General features: G+C 51.7%; 1 protein-coding gene across 5 annotated transcripts in view; it reads right to left on the reverse strand.

The window, feature by feature from the left end:
- Window positions 1-397: 397 nt before the first annotated feature.
- The window catches only part of ZCCHC14 (zinc finger CCHC-type containing 14), a 57,988-nt gene continuing 38,167 nt past the window's right edge, over window positions 398-20,218 (reverse strand). The window contains exons 4-14 of one of the 5 annotated variants that reach the window (XR_006300208.1): window positions 15,020-15,091; window positions 12,234-12,343; window positions 11,477-11,571; window positions 11,343-11,397; window positions 10,087-10,366; window positions 8,314-8,405; window positions 7,487-7,614; window positions 6,517-6,657; window positions 4,954-6,432; window positions 3,895-4,340; window positions 398-3,804 (exon numbers count right to left, since the gene is read on the reverse strand). Coding sequence is in view for 4 of the 5 variants with exons in the window: in XM_043599835.1 (XP_043455770.1) it covers window positions 4,285-4,340; window positions 4,954-6,657; window positions 7,487-7,614; window positions 8,314-8,405; window positions 10,087-10,366; window positions 11,343-11,397; window positions 11,477-11,571; window positions 12,234-12,343; window positions 15,020-15,091 (2,592 nt within the window). In the remaining variant the exon portion in view is untranslated. Of the gene's footprint in view, window positions 4,341-4,953; window positions 6,658-7,486; window positions 7,615-8,313; window positions 8,406-10,086; window positions 10,367-11,342; window positions 11,398-11,476; window positions 11,572-12,233; window positions 12,344-15,019; window positions 15,092-20,218 lie in introns of all 5 variants that reach the window. The other 4 variants (XM_043599837.1, XM_043599838.1, XM_043599835.1 and 1 more) reach the window with 4 other exon arrangements.

Below are 20,218 nucleotides of genomic sequence, written 5' to 3' on the forward strand. Positions count from 1 at the left end.
CTGCCCTCGCCCACTCACGGTCTGTCTCTGTCTCAGAAATGAATAAACGTTACAAAACTTACAGTAAAACTTAAAATTTTTTTAAATGGATTTAAGACCACATATCTCTTGTCAAATTGAGAAGGCAAGGTTTGACTCCCTAGTTTGGAGATCAAGAATTTCGATTTATTCAAAAAGATGTGTGCTCCATTTTCTATGAAACAAAGGCCTAATAAAATGAAACATTTTTTTTAATTTTTATTTTCAGTACATTAAATTTACTCATAAAAACATTCTAAAAATGTACAATTTTTCCTTTTTAACAAAGTATAATAAAACATAAAAACTTCAAAAACAGAATACTTAACATTTACAATTCAAAATCAAATTAGCAGAATATTAAATATTTACAAAACTATATCTTTTAAAAATATTTATAAAGTTACATGCAATTTGTAGAATTGACATAAAAGAATGGCTCAAAAATGGGAGAATTTTCCTTCATTCCTAAAAAGAAAATCTGTCCAATATAAGCTGTGAAGATTCTTGAGTACACGAAGTCTTCGGTTTCAGTACCAAAGCCTTCATCCTTGTGCATGTGAGAACTTAATGCATGTGAGGGGCTTGTTACGATACCCGGGACTGACTGAGGACACTGATGACGCACTGAGCTCCCCTCCACCTGGAACGGCGTAGCAAAGTCGACCTTGGGCCTCAACCAGCAAGTGTGTGGTTTCGAGAGTACTGATTAAAGACTTTTTCATTCAGAACCTCGGGACTTTGCAAATTGAGCCTCTTCAGAACCCATGGTTTTAAACGTCACCTGACTCATTCTTAGGGGAGTCGTCTGCACTGTGGAAAGGAGGTCCGCCCGCTCAGGTTCCACAGGCCCATCCTCTGGGAAAGACACGGCTTCCCTTACCATCCTTAAGATTCAATTCGTACGCCATCAGTAACCAGTATGTAAAACTAGCAAGGCATCAAATAACCCACCACAGAAGCAGGAAGAGTACAAAATGACAAGGAGTGAGGAGGGTGCAACCTGATTCCACTGGGCGAGCGCTCTCCAGGGACACTGGAGTGGGCCCAGAGCAAGCCTCTCGGTCAGATCCCGATTGATCAGATCTGCCGGTGCTCCCACGGGGCCGCGTGTGTGACGCTGGGCTGAGCTGCCGCCCCGCACCTCCACACACAGCGTAGTGCAAACTAGCTACAGTGACTTCTAAATAGTGAATTAAAACACCGAACCTACTAGCTACCATATTCACAAGCTGACTCCTGTGATCTTCTGGAGATTATAGATGATGCTGGTTGGTTGTTTTTTTCAAAATACCCAATCACGTACCTGCTTTGAAGAAAATAATTTTGTCTTTATTGTAAGTGCTAGCTCCCATTTCCTCAGTGCTCTTTAGCAATTACGAGTTTTAACATTTAAACACTTTTCCAATTTTCAGTACTTTTGAAATAAAAATTAGAAAAGAAGGTAGAAAATTGGATGTTTGGCTAAAAAAAAAAATTTAAATAGTTGTTTTACCTCGACATTGTATTCTACTTCAATCTGTACATTCCACTTCCCCCATTCTTGAAGACAAAAAAATGGGGTGAGAAACTTTGATATACGATAGACCACACACAGCCAAGTGGCCATGCCACACCTACCTGGTTGCTACAGCATTTGGAAACTGAGCCCATGGTTTCACGAAAATGACTACGTAGTTGAAAGGGTCAGTCGGATCTGTGTTTCTAAGAAGATGAGGACATCTGAGGAAATGCAAAACGCTCTTTAGGCTTAACGACTTTGGTTGCTTTTGGAGAGAAATTCATCGGAGATAATACTGCCAGCAAACATTCCCAAGTCCAAGTATGGAAATTCACTTGGGGAGAGATCGCACAGATCGGCAGCTGAATGCTTTATGTCCCGTGTATGTCACATTTACGTTTCACAATTCTCACCTTGGAATGGCCTCACTGGAGACATCACACCGCACATGCACTTCCAAAGACAACTGGGGATTTTTCTAAGACCTTTGATGACTGGAACACAGCCGCACAATGTCTGGACTCATTTACCTCAATTTGAATGTTATACTTCAAATCAAAGATCTTGTTTCAACTTCTTGTTATATGGAACGCTAACTTCTAATATTTATCAAAATAGTCCTAAGGGTAACAACAGACACTTTCATTCCCCAATACTGACCACTAAAACAAAAACCCTAAATATGATTTTTTTCCTCTTGTTATGAGACAGTTTTCAACAATTTCACTGTGTTGAAATAGGATTTATTTAAAATATTTCTTTTTTTTTTTTTTAAAAAACCAAAAAATTTAAAAGTTTGGCTTTCAGCACATGTCCAGGCCACCATAACGGCCTTCAGAAATATTAAAATCGTAAACATCAGTGGACACTCCCAAGTCTTCCTCTAACATCATATGACAAGTTCCAGGCTCGTACTCTTTAAGGCAAAGTTGTGTCAGTTCTCGTTATTTTGACATTTTGTAGTGTTTACAATTAAGAGATCAATGTCACATTCCCCCAAAAAAGTTGCCGTAAGCATCACCATTGCTTCAAAACCGTACGTAATACTGTGCACTGGGAAGAGAGACGCGTACAGAGGTCTGTCCATTCTGCATTGCATAGAAATGAAACTCTACTAAAATAAAACGCTAAAAAACTACTAAAAGCCTTTCATTAAAAAATGTAACAACTCTGCTTTAGTATCTCTGCAGCCAGGAAACAGATCATAAAATTTGAAGCCTCACATCACAGTGCCTCAAATTCTAGGGTATTCTTTTGATTTACACCAATTCGGCATGAGGCTGATTGTCCCATTTTAAGAACGGTCTGAGTATTATGATTTTTTTTTTTTAATACATACTCCACTGCAAAATCCCTGGGCAAGGCCTAACCAATCAGTATTTTAATATGGAAGGCTTTAGTGTTTAAAGTAATATTGTTATTTGAGCAGAAAACTCCCTTTAGCTTTGAAGATTTAAGTCCCTACATTTCAGACCAAGCAACTTTCATTGCAATGGGGTGACACCGAGAGCTGTGTGGGGAGGATTTGTTTCCCACGTTGGATAAAACCACACTTGTGCAGATCTTGTGGCTCTGTCCTGTTGGTGCGGCCTCTTTCAGAGTCTTACCACTTTCTATTGTAGTTTTCCAGGTAACTTCTCACGGAACTAACCATTAATACACAGCCTAATACAAAAGAAGTGGACAGGAGAACGTTTCGAATCTTTTGCTCCTAAGTTACAGGACTGTATCATTGTTGAAATGTCTGTCTCCAGTGTGAATCCGTTAGCAGTCAGCCTTGGGGGCCTCGGGAGATCTGTGTGACATAAAAGAACTTGCCAACTTTGCTAAGGGTGTCGTAGCGTCCCTCGGAGCCAGCCCACGAAGGCCGGGCGGTTACCATGTCCCTGCGAGAGCTCCGTCGCGGTGGGAGACGACCAAGACTCCACGCTACTGACGGGCTGGGGAGGAAGGATTCTCAAAGCTCTGACAACTAGGGATTCTCTGGGACTTGGACCCTTAAGATATTAAGTTGTTGCGAGTAACTATTTCTATTTAATAATGTAGTTTAAATGTATTCGCAGAAAAAAAAAAAAAAAAGGAAAAGAAAAACCTGAAACTGCTGCAAGTGTTTTAAGGAGGGAAGGAGACGCTGACATCTTTGTCGTGTACCAAGTCACGCGGCCTGCTGGTGCCAACTCCTTAAACGCAGATTCTCCGAGTGTCTTGCACTGACTGGTCTCAGGGAGTCTGTCTCCCAAAACCGCAGAGACTGGCATCAGTTTACATTCTTCTGTAGTGCAATCCTTAAAAAGCCCAGAGAGATTAGTGTCTAACCACTCAAGGAACAGAACAAAACAAAAACAGAACAAAACAGAGGCGACATTTTCCCTCACCCAGGGGTGACCAGAGTCCGACTGGTGGAACGCCACGCAGGGAACTCCGACCCTCAGTACTCGAGTCCGATCTTGCGTAGCTGCCCTGGAATTACATGTGAGCCTGGAAGGACCGAGGATGGCGATGCTCCTCGGGAGACGGAGGTCTCTGCATCGCGACCACGGTGGAGGCGCCGACCAGGCGAGTCCTGACGTCAAGCTCCAATCTAGGATTTTGGCAATAAAACTGAGTTTGATGCACTCCTACACTAGGTTTTCTATCCAGTCTAGTAAAGTAAAGCACCTTTGGATTAAAAATATTAAGCTCAACAGCAACTAGACTTCTCGGTCTTGTATTTAATTTCCTTATGTCTCCATGGCTTAATAGTGTTCTGTTGCCAGAGGAAAATATCAGTCTGTGGAGTCCAGACTTTCTGCTGGAGGGGCATATTTCAACCTAAAAGTACCTAGAAGTGGGGGAGGAGGGGGGGGAAAGAGATCAAATTTGAATCACTGCACAGTTAGCACAAACAACCAAGCTGTCCAAAGTTCTTTCTGGAGATACTGCTCAAGATGCGGTGCTGGATACCTGGACTACCTCTTCTCCCCACCCCCGAAACTAGACTCTACGAGTGCATCAGCGCAGACCAGGGGTCCCCTGGCTGGTCACCAGCCCAGTCCTCTGTTGACCAGGAGCCGGGACGGGGGCAGGGGTGGCCTGACCGGCACCACAGGCCTAGGACCTGCAGCATCTAGACTCACACGCCACACCCTCGGTTATCAGCTCAACCCTGAATCCCCCCCTCCGTGCTCCCCTCCGCTGCATGGCAGGAAATCCCACTGGGCCAGACGACCCGTCCCTGGCCGGCTAGGCCCTTCTAGAAGAAGGAGCAGGCTGAAATCAACAGTCTCAAAGACAAAGTAACCCTTCCAGGGGCTTCACGGCCTATGGAGAATCCCATGCTTCTCCAAAGAGCATTTGAAACATTAGTGTTCGCTTCCAAAAACAAGCCTGCGAGATTCCCTAAGGAGTAAGCCCTCGGGGGCGGCTCAGTCCGCCCCGTGGCCGCCCGCCTTTACCTTGCCGATTGAAGTCCATGGACGGCTGCTTGCAGTCCTGAGCGCGGTGCCCCGTGGCCCCGCAGTTGTAACACGACAAGTTGCCACTCTTCTTATGGCCCGGGCCGCCGCCGCCACCTCCGCCGCCGCCGCCGCCCACCAGCCCCGGCGCCTGGTACACGCCCGCCGCGCCCGCCATGAAGCTCTGCACGGGCGGCACGGCGAAGGCCGACTGGCCGCCCAGCACGGGCTCGGGGGGCACGCCGCCGCCATAGGGCGAGTGCACCACGGGGAAGGCGCCGCCGCCGTACTGCTGGGCGCCCACGTAGCCGCTGCCGCACACGGGGCTGAAGGGCAGGAAGGGGAAGGGGAAGACGGACGGCCCCGAGAACGGGTGCTGGAAGTAGTTGGCGTAGCTGACGGTCAGGCCGCTGGAGCCACAGCTGCCGCTGCACCCGCACGACGTGCACACGACGCAGCCCGGGGGCGGCGCGGGCGCGGGCTGCTGGGGCGCCGACTGCTGCTGATGGTGGTGGTGGTGGTGGTGGTTCTGGGCGGAGGCGGGAATGTTCCCGGGGGAGCCGGAGCCGCCGCCGCCGCTGTAGAAACTGCTTTCGGGGGCCGAGGAGAGCGCGGGGCTGGAGCTGGGGGCCGGGCAGCTGGGCACGGTGGCCATGCTGGCGAAGGACGTGGAGGGGTGGCTGCTGGAGGAGGCAGTGTTGCTGTTCGCACAGAAGCCGCCCTGCAGGGGCCCCACGGGCACACTGCTCATCGCAGAGAAGGCAGCTTTGGTGTTGGCGGTGTACAGGGCAGTCCGGGGGTTTATTATTGCAGGGGGCACGCTTATTTGCACGTTATTAGAACAGGGAGTTTGCCCGGAAATGGCAGAATCCGCGGGGACGGATGAAGACACCAGGAGTTTGATGGGGGGCCGAGCCACGTGGAAGACGGTGCTGGACGTGCCCGCAGCAGCGGTGCTGGTCTCCCCGCCCGGGGCGGGCTGCGGGGCCGGCTTCAGGACTCTGTCCAGCGCGGACGTGTGCACGACTTTGGCGCGGGGACCAAAGGAGACGGTGGGTGACACGGCGCTGCTCTCGGCAAGCGCGGAGAGGACCTGCAGGGGCTGCTGGGGGCCGGGCGTGGGGGCCGCGTCGATCACAGCGTGGCCGAAGTTCTTGTCCACTTTGATGCCGCCTCTTGGTCCCGAGAGCTTACTCCGTTCTTCGAGAGACAGCAGCGAATGCACGGAAGGCGGGAGGAGCTTCATGTCCGCGCCCCCCCTCTCCGACTTGTGCACGGAATTCAGCATCCGGATGGGCGCCAGGTGTGAGGCCGCAGCCATCATCTGGGGGGGCAGGGCGTGGTGGCCCGATGGACTGGAGCCCGCCTCGTTCTGCACGGGGAGAACCTGGGCCGTGGGCCTGGCAGAGCTTGAAGCGAAGTGGTTCAGGAGCATGACGGGCTTCTCCTTGTCCGAGCCCTCCAAGTGAATCTCCACACCTAGAGACGGGGACAGAGCGGTCAGCGCGCCGCCCCGGGCCAGCGCAGGGCCAGCAGAGCGCTCGGCACGCCGGGCGTCCTTACGTCTGTCGTTCTCCTCGGCGCTGTCCGAGCTCTCTTCCCGGGCCTGCACCCCCATCGGGCTGGGCGAGGAGCTGGAGCACTCGGAGGAGCTGCCTTCCCGGGCCGTCTGGTGAGGGGGCTGCTCCACTTCCACCCGCAGCGCTGCGGAAAAGGGGGGCCCACACGGGTCGCGCCGGCCGGCGGCTATCACACCCTCCCCACCCCACTCGAGGCACACCCGTCGCACTGCCCCCGTGAGGCGGGTGCCGTCACCCCACTTCAGACAGGACCCTGACGTTCAGAGAACACAGACTGCCGAGGGCCCACAGCGAGTTACTCACAGATGTGTGCGTGGGGCCGGGGGCCGCTGTGCCTCCCTACTCAAACGCCTGACAAGGGAGAAGGGTCCCCCGGCCACCACGGTGCTACGTTAAGTGAGATCCACAACACCGAGGGACACCCGACACCCTGTTTTACAAGACCAAGGGACGTGACAACTTTGTAGTCAAATAACCACTTAAAAGCCACACAGGCATGTTTTTCTTCTTGGCTGTCACTGTCCATACGAGGGGCGGCCATCACTGGCGTCCTCCACCCCGTCCGAAGAGGTCCCCCGAGAGGGAGGCTGTGGTCAGGCAGGCTGGGCAGTTCGGGCCAAGGACCTGAACATGACCTCTCTGCACCCGCCTGGGGAAGAAGAGCATCTTCATCTATTTCGGGGATTTCCTTCTCCTTCCCTCTTGCCAGGTAGCTTCTGGCTCTACTTCTTTTGCCCCAACAGCTTCAGGAGAGCCTCCAGCTTCTAACCCAAACGTCCCTTCTATTTTCTAGCGGTGGAGACGGTAAAAGCCAAAATAATGAGAAGTAACTGTATAGACTAAAATTATGCAAATGGCAATAGGGTGCGGTCTGTGATCTAATGATTCTCAAAAGGAAGGGCCCGAGATCTTGCATCACGGCCACCCGTACCCATCTGTCCGTCCACACCTACCTGCAGCGTGGGCGCCTCGCATGGTCTGCACGGGACCCACGTGGCTGGTCGGGGGGACGCGAGCCACTCCGCTGCCGGTGACCGGGGGTGGAGCTGCAGGGTTCAGGCACCGTTTCTCTGACTTCTCCCTGTGTGGCAAGAAAGGGTGCGAGCAAGTGAGCGCTCAGGTCCTCTGCGGAGGAACTGCTTTCGTGCAGATTCCTTACAGGGGTGACTGCCCCGCACATGTCCCCAGGTGTGGAAAACGAGGCACTGTGGCTGGTCAGATTCACTGCCAAGGGCCTTGCCTGGCACACCAAAGCCACATCTGTAGAATTTTAAAAGCATTAATGAAGCTTTGATAAGCAATCAAAATAATCCAATCAATGGCATTTAACTGTAAGTGCTGGTACCTGTTCAGCGTAGAGGCCGCTTTTAGGAAAACAGGCTTGGGCGATGTAATGTGGATCGAAGACAGCCAGGCCCGGACCCACCCCGAAATATCCACTGGCCCTAACTGACCAGCGTGCTCCTTACAACCAGGCACAGTTAGCAAAAATGGGAGAATTCCAGGCGGCACCGTCCTTCCTCATCTTCCGCCTTGAGGAAGAGCCCCCTCCCCTACCGCCTCTTGGCAGACAGTCTCTCCTCTGCTGTCCTGCCCCTGGTCCCTGGTGCATTCAGTAGACTTCTATCTCCTTTGTTCTGCCTCAGGTGAATTCTTTCAATGCCTAGGTTTCCACCTGATCGTCATCCCACATTTGGGGGCCCCCATCTGATCAGGAGACACCCCCCCCCGTATGTTAGAAATGAAAATAAACACACACATTCTGCAGCTGCACACTTACTTCTCCAGCTCTAGCTGAGTCTTGAGTTTTTTCTTTGCTCCCATGGTGAGGGATTCAAATTTATTTAGATCTTCCTCAGTAAGGCTCAGAAACTTCCATAGAAGAAAGAAATTACAAAGTTATTGAGAATCAACTTTGAAAACAAAGAACCTGAGACTTAACTTAATAAATGCATTCTACCAGTAGGAAAGGTAAATGGATCAAACCTAACTGGACAATGAAAGCCTTGGGAACATGAGGTCACTTGCTAAACGATATGGTGTCCCTTGTTCAAAATACGAAACTGTCACTCTACACATGAGGCTCACAGGCCGTGTCCCCCAGGCCCTCCACTCGCCGCCTGCAGAAGCCGGGGCACCTGGAAGGTCCACGACAGGCAAGTAAAGAAAATGCCCTCAGTTTCCACTTTTACAGAGACTGGACCGGTGGAAGTGTCCCCCTCCTGTCCTGGGATCTACCCCCTCAAATGCAAGCCATTTATTCTCCTGCGGACAGGGACTATTCTTTTAACAGCACTTTTGTCTCAAACACCACCACTTTAGGGACAAAGCCACTTTGTCCTGAAGCAAGTGATCCAGAAGAGCAGAGCAGATGTCATCTGAATCGAATGGCTAGCTAACCGGAGGTCTGACACCAAGAAAACACAACACTCTGGTTCCGTAATGTCACTGGTGATGTTTATGGCTAAAATTCAACTCCTACAGTGTAACATTTTAAATTGACCAGGAGGCAAGGCTGGCAAAATGTGGTTTTCAAGAGTTATGAATCGTAAGCCAAGGGTATTACAAATACAGTAAAATCTTGGTTTGTGAGCATAATTCATTCCAGAAACATGCTTGTAATCAAAGTACTCATACCGAAGCGAATTTCAAGAACCAGTGGCTCAGTTGTGATCATGTGACGTTCAGCATCATGTACGACTCATAGTGCAAGACATTGCTCGTTTATCAAGTTAAAATGTATTAGAAATGTTTGCTCGTCTTGCAAAACACTTGCAAACAGGAACAAGTTACTCGCAATCCCAGGTTTTACTGTATACTTAAGAGCCGTCTTTTATTAGGTACTAAAAGCTTGATTTCTAGGTTCAATTGCAGATTTTTGGACACATGAAATTTTTACATAGCTAAAAGCACCGAGTGACTGCACCCAGCAGGGGGAGTCAGTTCAAACACTGCTACAGGCCTCATTCAGTTTTATCACCAAGACACCAAGACTTAAGAAACTTCAGAATCTTCTAGAACGAAAAAATGCTCACCAAAATTCTCTATTGTAAAAAACTATCCCTATGTAGAACTGCTCGAAAGATACAAAACTGATCTATTCCTTTTGGTTCTATGACCCTCAATCGAGCCAGATCATCAGTGGGTTGTTCCCTTGGGTCCAAGCATTCAGGACCCCTGTAAAATGGGCCCTTCCTGCACTGGAAGGGAGCGTGCGCACCAGAAATTCCCCATTCCTGCCGATGGCAGGGACGCTGGGGGATACGATGTCCTTCAAATTGCACGGAGTATCTAACCTGCGGAGACCACAGTTAGCTTTAAAAAAACATGTTTACAACCAGTCCTGTTCCAGTTTTTGCTTTGGCTGCAGGGAGACTTCAAATCCAAACCCACCACCCCCCTCCAGTGAGCGTGCAGGACTTGGGGCACACACCCGTAGGTGTCAAATACCAGGCCGTGTGACTTCCACAGCATGGATGGCAAGACACCCCACTCAAGCCCGCTAGGAACGAGCTCAGAGGAAGACTACGTTGCCTGCGGGTCACCCACGTACCTTCTCCATCGTGAGCTGTTTGAAGACGGGGTAATACTTGTGCAAGCGCAGTTTCCTAAGCCAGTCTAAGATCCCATTCTGCTCCTGGGTCTGAGGGGTCTGCAGACTGGAGGGCATCAGGATGGCGGGCGACGTGTCCATCTGGGCCCGGTAGGCCAGGGCTGAGCCGGCACCCCCCGCGTGGGAGCAGTGGGGCAAGGCGGCCGCGCTGGCCGAGTGCTGCATGTGGTGCTGGGCGCCGCTCTGAGAGGAGGGGATGCCAGCCACGCCACACACGGGCCTGTGGGGACAGCAGACAGGTGGTTGCTGCCGCGGACGAGAGAGAGGGGCACGGGGGCCAGCTCCGACAGGCTGGACTGCACGGGAGGCCCAGCCCCTGCCGACATCAGAGCCCTTTTTTGCCGCCGCCCCTCCCCGACACCACCACCCTGAAGGCGTCCGTAGCTGTGCACACGTACACATATGTGCACACGCTTCTGTGCGTAGACAGGTGCATTCGTATGCTCACGCTGGAGCGTATGCACACGTATGTGTGTTCGTGTGTGTCACCGCCAGACTTTTGGTTTCACTGTCTCATTTGTTACTTCTGTCATATGTGACAGAACGGACTCCTACATCTTTAACAACTGAATGCGCGTTTTCTGACCGAGTCCCAGCAGCGGGCTGAGAGGAGCGCTCCGCATTCGGCTTTCTGCCCTGGCCCCATTCACACCAGACCGCAAATCCACACGTGTATCGCGTGCTCCCTCTGTGCCACGCGGAGGGGAAGAGGGCGGCACTTCCACGGGCCTCGTTACCTGACGGCATCGTCACAGCATCTGTGCACCTGTGTGACTGTGACACGGGCCCATTTTAATGGCCCGTTTGTCCCCTGAGCACTGCGACAGTTGCTGTCGGGCCTCATGCTGACAGAGGATCCTTGGAGCACTGGCTGTGCCACCTCACGGCCACAATCGCTCCCTGGTTGCTTATAAAAAGGAAGATTCCCTGAAATTCTGGTTTCCTAGAATGTGCGGGGCCCGGAGACTGGCATTTGCGATAAAGGGTCCTTGTGAATTCCGGCTCCAGTAGCTCAGAAAACCACGTGTTTCTCTATGTGGAGAAGTCATAAACCAGAGCATCTGTATCCAATCCTCTCACAGCATTATTCGAGACCAACTCCAAAAATGACTTCACTCTGGGAACAAGTCTTTACACATCATCAGCAGAAGCTCCACCCTGACCTGAAACGTGCTGGTTACCCAGGAACGTCTCACCTTCCAGACACGCCCATCACGGTGCCCACTTTGGAAAGGGAAGGGGTGCCAGGACCTGTAAGTTACAATAAATGTCAGAAAGTGTACACACAATAAAATGGTTTTGTGTATTTCCTCACATTTCACAAACTCACTTGGACTTTGAAGCTGTTGGGTGGGAGATGAAGTGCTGAAAAATTTCTTAATGTGGTCATTTTTCAATACATGAGAAGGTAATGAAGTCAAATACCTAAAAATTAAACAAAGTGGTTTTATCAGCATTAAGGTGGTATTCCCAAAAACTCACTGGGAGACAAATTTTAATTTCCAATGAAGAGAAACACACACTAGAGTGAGGTGAACAAAAGCACCACAACCCGTACTCTTTCTGCTTCAATTCAGCTGGACCCCTGTCACGACTCTTACCACCCCCCGGGGCCACCTCCGTCGCAGGGGCTGGGTCTCCGGGCGCGGACCCAAGCAACAGGCCTGCCCGCTCCGCACACTGACCAAGCCAGGGCGCGCTCTGCGGCTGGGGGACGCTGGCCGGGGGACGCTGGCCGGGGGACTTCATCGGGCCCTGGTTTGCCCTGCAACAGTCTCAACTTTCCACTATGGGACCTCATTTCATCAAACTGTCAAAATCACACTAAACAGTGACATATACTATGAAATTCCTTTACTCGTATCTTCAAAAGCATGCCTTTCAATTCTCCATAAGGGAGGAAAATCCATGGAGGCGAAACAGAGACCCAGACTGCTGAAGACAACATGTCCCCTCAAGAGCTGCTGGGGTGACCACGAGGCTCAGGTGTGCACTCGCCCAGCCCTGGCCACGCCACAAGGCCCACGGGCAGGCACCACGGGGCAGCACCCCTGGCCGGCGGGTGCAGGGGCACAGTGGCACATTACCTCAGGTCCGCTTCCAGATCCATGTGGCTTCGCTCTACGTAAAAGGAATCTGGGCCAGCCAAGCAAGGAATGAATTTCTCCAGATTTTCTTCAGGGTACAGCTGAGGTAACTGAAAGAGACAGAAAAGCATCGGAGGTCTGTCAAAATTCACTTGACACGGGAACCCCTGCGGTTGAGAACTGGGTAGGTCCTGGGTGCTGACATCTGTGGGACACTATAGCCCACCCTTGTCTCAGATCTCTGGGATTTTACTTCCACTCGGGATGGGAAAGCCACAAGAGAACATCACTCCCACCACAGCTTCAGGAAAAAGCTTGGTCATCTACACAATCTCCTTCCCGTGAGCCCATCAGAGAACTAAGTTGCAAGGTCACTGTGTGAACTGAATTTCAAGAGGGACCTGCCCCTCCAAGGAGAGACAAAACACAAGACCCATCTCTGTGGCACAGCACAAGGAAGAGGGGGCCACCACGCCAGCAGGCAGAAGAGGTCAGAAGACGGGACACTTCCCACAGGCTGAGTGTGGGCCAAACATCAGTCAGGCGAGAGCCCCAGACACCAGGGGAGTGTGCCCTCCTTCCCAAGCTTGCTTCCACAGGAGACTGGAGAGAGTCCCCAGGGTGACAGAGGTGGGGGCTGGCTACCCCTGGGGGCCTGGCAGGAACCCCCAATGCCTCTCCCTGGAGCCTTCTCTAAATCCGAGACAAAAGCCCTTAAGCCTTAGGGATGAGGCGGAAGCAATACCCTCCTGCCTCTACAGGAGGGGAGGGAGTCTGCTTGGCATGAGGCCACAGGCAGAGACGCCCTGCTTCTGGGGGGAAGGCAGTACACGCACGACCCTCTGGCCCTGACGAAAAAGCAAAAACCCTCTTGGGCAGAGGATGCTACGCCAGGACAAAGCCGGGATCAGCCACTGTTGGGGAAGAAAGGGGCAGGGATGCCGAGAAAGCCCCCCAGGGCCCCGTGCCTGGGACTGAGGCCGGACCAAGGGGATGGAGAACACCTCACCCCTACATCTGTTACCAAGCAACAAGTGACCGCAGTCTCCCCTCCGGTTCAGGGAGAACCCCTCCGGGCCATGGACACAGAGGACTACTGAGGGCTAAGAATGAAGTCGGACCACTGACAGGAACCTCTGACGCTGCAGGCCCCTCCCCCGGCTCCAGGTGCAGTGAGGGACCAGAAGCCCACAGGGTACACAAGCCCACAGCAGCAACAAAACCCAAACCCAGCTCAACTCCTGACTGGACCAATGCGAGGACCCCCCCAAGGGCCTGAGAGCAGCGGCAGGGCGCCCATTCCCAAGCAGATACAAGGCTTCCCTCGGTTTCTACATTTTCTAAGCACGATGTCTATCATTCAGTCAAAAATTGCAAGATACAGGGGGAAAAAATAAGAGGGAAAAAAAAACTATGGTCAAGCTAATCATCAGAGCCAGACTCAGAGATAACCCAGATGCTGGAACTATCAGACAGGATTACAAAATAACCATGATTAACATATTGAAGGATTTAGTGAGAACACAGACAACACACATGAACAAACGGGGAATCACAGCAGAGAGATGGAAACTTGAGTAGAAGACGTGTCAAACAGAAAAGCTAGAAGAACCAAAAAAAAACCCAGGGAAACAGAAAACCACGGTCCCAGAGATGAAGAACTCGGCACGTTAACTAGCCTCAGGAGCAGCCTGGGCAGAGGTGAGGAGAAGCCCCAGGGAACTTGAAAACAGGGCAACAGAAACCGTCCAACCGAAACACACAGCGGAAAGAGCAAGAAAAACAAACAGAGCACCCAAGGGCTGTGGACAATGTCCAAGGTCCAGGTGCATGGAGCGGACATCCCAGGGCCAGAGAAAGAATGGGGCAGAAGAAACATGTGAAGAGATCATGGGTGAGAATCCTCCAGAATTAACAAAAGGCAATTAAACCAGATCCCCAAGGAGGCCAGGGAGCCCAAAGTCCAGCAGACAAGCAGCACTGCGCCCACCCAGCGGGTCCAAGTTCCCGCCTGCATCACCACAGGCCAGAGCGATGGACTTCGTACCAATCGAGAGGCCAGGCACACAGGAGAGGAAATGTAGTGTTCTCAGTGTGACAGAGGAAAGTGCATCCAGGGGGAGGGGCAGTGATCCCAGAAAGCATGGCTCACAGGCCAGGAGGAAAGGCGCCAGCAAACAACTTCTGTCTGAGCTTTTAAAACAGGACCCATCACCTGGATTTTCTCCTACAGGACTACGTCCTTGACTTTATAGTGAAAAACGTAACACTCGCTTCGGAGACACCTTACATACGTCACTCCGTGAAATAAGGGGACTCATTAAGATGCACCTGCTTTGGCTAAAGACAGAGGTTCACCACTCTGACCCCGGGCCAGTGGGCTCCGAACACGTATTAGCCATAAAGGCACACACGTGCCTACGTATGTACACATGTCAAGTGGCATTTAGTTAGTACTGGAACCTTTTGTTCAGGTGACAGCTGTTGAAACAACTGGAAAATCCAGTATGTACGACAGACCCAGGTGGAACCAGGTGGAGTCTCTCTGAGCCTCCGCTGCAGAGTAACCACACCAAACACCCCTCAGCTGCCTGTGCAGGCCACAGCGTCCTGCGTCTTCGTGCTCTCCACAACCGCAGGGAGATCGGATCGCGGCACCGGGGACCAGGCTTTTATGGCCATGCACCAATTACTTGCTCTGCCAGCTGAAGGAAGCAATCCACTGAAATCACTCTGCAGTGTTATCAAGAGCCTTTTAATTTTTGAAGAGCCCTTAATCACCTTACCTTTGACATAAATTCAGTCACTTCAGAGGAAGATTTGGTTACTGATGTTACTGAAGAATCAGACCACAAGACCTTGAAAACAAACAAACAAACAAACCTTAAAAACAGACGCCACATGTGTGACTCACAACGCACCTGTCCGGGGAATCTTCGTGGGCACAGGTGCAGTGAGCGCGATGAGCCCTAAGTGTGGTGGACCTTGTGAATGGGGCAGTTACACATCCCCTGACTCGTGAGAGGAAAGCTCACCTGGCTCAAGTCCCTTAAGGCTTAACTTCCTGTTGTGTGCAATTATTCAAATATCACCAATTACTCACAAGCATGGAGTCTGAGGCTGGCTCCACAAACTCGTACGCAGTCGCTGACCCTTACGACCGGCCGTGTATGCCAGCGCCCACCGTCCTCAAGCGCACCTCCTCTTAGGTCAGAAGGAGACAAGGCCCCTGCCCTCAGGGACCTGACAGAACAGGCCCGGGCCAGTCAGAACTAGCAGAGCGCTGGGGCCACGGGCTGGGTAGAAAGCACCAGAAAGGGCTTTCTGGAAGAAGCTCTACAGTGCCGCGTGTGCCCAAGACTATCCATACTGCACTTACTCACCCGCACACGAGGGGTGGGAGGTTGTATTTCATCCCGGGGTCAAAGCGGGTCTCCCGAGACGGACTGCATGCGCCCTGGGGGGAGGGCTGTGTCACCTCCCTCCCATTTTTCCAGTGTTTCCTGACCACCTGTGGGCACCACCAACAAGTGGGGGGGGGGGTGAGAAGGGGCGGGGTGAATGGAGGTGGGGGGAGGTGGGGGTGAGTGGGGGTGGGAGGAGGCGGTGGGGGGGGGGGAGCAGCACTCAGGTGCCTGAACTGGGAAGTAGCATGTCCACCACAGGAAGAGGCGCACGGGTGTGAGGGGTGAGGCGGGCAGGGCCACGACAAGAGGGGTTAGACCATGAAGCAGGGATTTTGCCCTCAGATCCAGAAGAAGCCACTGGAGGGTTTCAAGCCCAGAAGTAAAGTGACGGAAAAGAACGCATTATGTTTCCAGCGATGGAGTAGACAGAGCGTGGCGGTTTGGGTGGCCCCCCTCTGCTCCCCCCTCCTGCCAGCACCTTCTAAGAAACAGCCCACCGTGGTTGCTGACGGCCCCCCACGTCCCCTTTCCTCCGCCAAAATCCACACGAGTCCCTTCCATCCCCACAGCTGCCGTGACAAATATGAAGGTGGCCGTCTCACCAACCTCCCAGAAGACACAAGCCAACTGAGGAAAGGGGCTCCTCCCCTGACCTCGGAGCTCCGGCGCGCAGCGGCCTCTCCGCGTCACACGCTGGCGCTCTCTGAATAAATGTGCCTCGCCGCCCAGATGGACCCCACAAGGTGCACTTAACTAACCTGCTTCTGCGTGAGACAAACAACTCTCAAGACACCGGCCACACGTTTGGAGCAAGCTGCTGCCCATGAAATACCAGTACCATCCACGACCAGAGGCAGGAACGCTCTGGTCCTTAGACGCTGGGCCCAAAGCACTGCTGACGTCCCGCATCTGTCAAAGTGCAACACGGGGTGGAGGATCTCTCTTCTCCTCGTGCCTCTCAGACCAGGGAGGACTGAGTCCAGTCGGAGTCTGCCTCTTTCTGTTCACGTTCACATCCGTGAATGCATCTTAGACCCCACGAAACACGAAATCCAACGCCCAAGCAACAAGCGCAGCATGGACAGATCACGTTATGTTGAAACAGACAATCTGCTGCCCCAGAAGTCATGTGCTTTCAACAGGCAAAATCACTGCAGGTGTCACCTCCTGATACATTTCCATTTACTTCCCAACGGAGCTGATAATTCAGCCTAAGGCAGACAGAAAGCAAGGGCTCACTTCCAGGCCGGCCTCGGCACCACCATGCTCTACAGCTGACACAGCTTCCTTCACGCTCACCCTCAGCCTTCCCCGCGGGCCCACACCCCTGCACGAGAGGAGGGCACAGGCCCCGGGAGGGGGCATGGACACAGAACAGCCTCATGGCACGCCACGTGCTAGACACATGTCCCGTCAAATCCAAGGTGGCACCAACTGTAAGCTACCCCATTATCTTACGTACCGCCAAGAAAAAAACTTGCCAGACAGATTATGGCACAATATTTTCCTGTCGCTTGTACCTATTCAAAGCGCTACTAAGACAGACTGTAAAATACCCCAAGAATAAACAAAACGCAAAACGTGCACAAAACAGATAGACTACGTCACATTATGTCTCAGTCCCCTGACTTACTTCTCAGCTCCATCCCCGACGTTCCTGTGTCGCCCACAGCACCTCAGCCAGAGGCCCTGCCACAGCCTGGACGTGAGCAGGCGGGCCCCGCACTAGAACATCTAGCACCAGGCCTTGGAGAGCCCAAGTAGGCCTGGTAGAAACAAAGGCCATGTGCGAAGAAGAAAACAGTTTTAAAAAACTAAAAACAATCATTACTATTCTCATTGAACTACAGAAGAAAGCATAGCCAAGAACAGGATGCTATGAAAAAAGAACGGCCAGAGAAAAAGCGTTCCTTGAAATGGAAACAGGACAGGAGTGAAAAATTCCATTGAAGAGAGGGGAGATGATGCGGTCTTCCATAAAGTGGACCGAAATACCGAAGGGAAAGAAAACAGAGAAAAATATAAAAGAAAGAACCAGTCTTGAGATCCAAAATGCAGACAGCAGGAGTTCCAAAGCAAGAAAACAGAGAAAAGCAGAGTAGAGGAAATCAAAAGGGAGGATTCAGGACGAGGCCCCCAAATGATGGATGTGAGTTTTCAGGTTAAAAGGGTCCATGCAGTCCCGGCACAATGATGAGAACAGACCCACAGCCAAGCATGGGTGAGGAGTGGGCAAACACCCAGGACTGAGGAAACCCTGAAAAGCACCAGTGAGACAGGAGTGCTCCCCATTTCCTAAGGAAGAGTGATGTCCAGCCACCAACTGAGTGTTCTCAGCACCACGCCAGGAGCATACAGACCTCACACACTGTACCTCCGGAGCGCCCTAAGAAGCCACCAGACAAAGGATGACATAAGACCCGAGAACAGGCAATGGTGCCTGCACGGAGGGAGGCAAGTGGTGGTGAGGGGAGAGCCGCGTGCCCACCAAGGACCGCCGCTCCACACGGTAGCAGAGTCGCAGCTCAGAGATGGAAGCAACGGGGTGCCGGGACTGAGTGCGATGAGGGGTTTCGGACGACTGGGGGACCCCTAGGGTGAAGCCACTTCTAGGCACCGCTCCTTAAGCGGGAACCAAACCGGCACACCAACAGAGACAATTCCAGGGAAAGCCCTGAGCATGTACCACGTGGCTCCAGGATCAGCAACCCTCACACAGTCACACTACTACCACGCAGCCACTGTGGTACACATCAAGACACGCTGTTCCCTGCTCCTCCTGGCCGTGGACACAGAATTACTGGACTCTCCACACTCTGCATACAGAGCTGATAGAAACAGAAACTTAATTCAAAAAATAGTGGTCAAGACTCATCTTTGCCAACGCTGAGGTGATACTCAGAGAAGTCAAGATTATTTTGAAATGAAAAAATAAAACTTCCAAAGAAAAGATCTAGCACTAAAATAAACGTAATGCCTGGATTCCTGGGAAAGAATGGCACAAAAAGAATGTTTTTTTTCATTAATATTGTTCCACAGTTCTTTTTAAGTCAATTAAAATCCTACAGTCCAGTAAGTATTTCAAGGGGTTGGGTCATCTTTTGGTCTTTTTTCCCCCTCTCTATCCTCACATCTAACAAGAAAATCTTTTAATTAAAAAAAGGTTCAGTTATTCCAGTGTCTTAACAGTGAGAGGGAGAAAGCCGGCAAATGCGGACATTTCCCACGTACGTGGTTACGTACTAACTTGGGATTTCCAGTCGCTTGCTTCCTGCCTCCTGATCTGCTCTCCTCAGTAACCAGTGACTAGCAATGGCAACTTCCGCAAAAGACAACCAACGCCGTGGAAAAGAACAGGAAGCGCAAAGCGCAACCTGTAGTACAGGTTTACACACTGACGGCATCTCAATCCGGCTACACGGGCCCTCCTATAACAGACACCTTTCGTCGGTGTCCCGGAAAACAGGGATATGCACAAATTAAAGCTGGAGATAAACAGGACTGCGAAGACGGTGGGCAGGGACCGCGGACCCCTCCCGGACCCGGGAAGGCTGGCAGGAGGAAGGCTTCCCCGCGTCCCCTCTGCTGCCAGCACACAGGCCCGCCGCCACGCGCGGAGGACGCCCCTAGAAGTGTTCTCCCTGCTCTAGTCCCAGAACAGGAGCTGTTTATTTCCGTACAAGAGATGCCACACTTAACGGACAATTTAATTTTCATTAGTTAGGGTTCTGTGGGCAAAAGGAAAGGCTTGATCCTCAGGTAGCTTTTTAAAAAAAGTTTTACCGAGTTATAACAGACGATCAACTGCACCTATCTAAAGGGTGTAAAACTCGGTAATTTTGGGCACGCATTGATGCCCAGGAAACCATCACTCCTGTGGATACAATGAACACACCCGTCACCTCTAGAAGCTTCCTCCTCCTTTCCTGAGGAGGCTGCTCCTGCGTCACTGTAGTTAGTGCCCACCTCCTACAACCTTCTGCAAGTGGGCTCGGACAGAATACACTCTTTTCTGGCGAGGGCTCTGCCTTTTCTTACACAGTGTCATTATTTGCACATTCTCCACATTGCTGGTGTAGCAACAGCTCAGTCCTTTCCACTCCGGGTAGGCCCACACCCTCCTGTGGACGGATATTCGGACTGGCACACATAAAGCTGTCGTGAACGTTCTTGTACAAACCTCTGTGGGAACAAATGCTTTCATTTCCTGCGGATCAACACCTTGGAGAAGAACTGAGGGGTCAGACTTCAGGGAAATATTTAACTTTGTAGAGAACTACCAGATACCTTGTAAAGACACTGCAGCCCTGTGCACACGCCCCACCAGTGCGGGGACGGTCCCCAGCTGTGGCCACCACGTGGGCACGCAGAGCCTCACTAGGGGTCTACCTGACGTTCTCCTAACGACTAGTGAGACAGACGGAGTATGTGCTCACGTGGGACATCCGTCCTCCAAACACGTCCTCTGCTCACGTGTCCGTTCACATCTTTGGCTCATTTTTTATTGGGTTGTTTTCTTATCACTGAGTTTGGAGAGTTCTTCACAAACTCTAAATAAAAACTCTACCAAATATGTAA

The sequence above is a fragment of the Prionailurus bengalensis genome, chromosome E2 (genome assembly GCF_016509475.1).
Source record: "Prionailurus bengalensis isolate Pbe53 chromosome E2, Fcat_Pben_1.1_paternal_pri, whole genome shotgun sequence".
Lineage (NCBI taxonomy): Eukaryota > Metazoa > Chordata > Mammalia > Carnivora > Felidae > Prionailurus > Prionailurus bengalensis.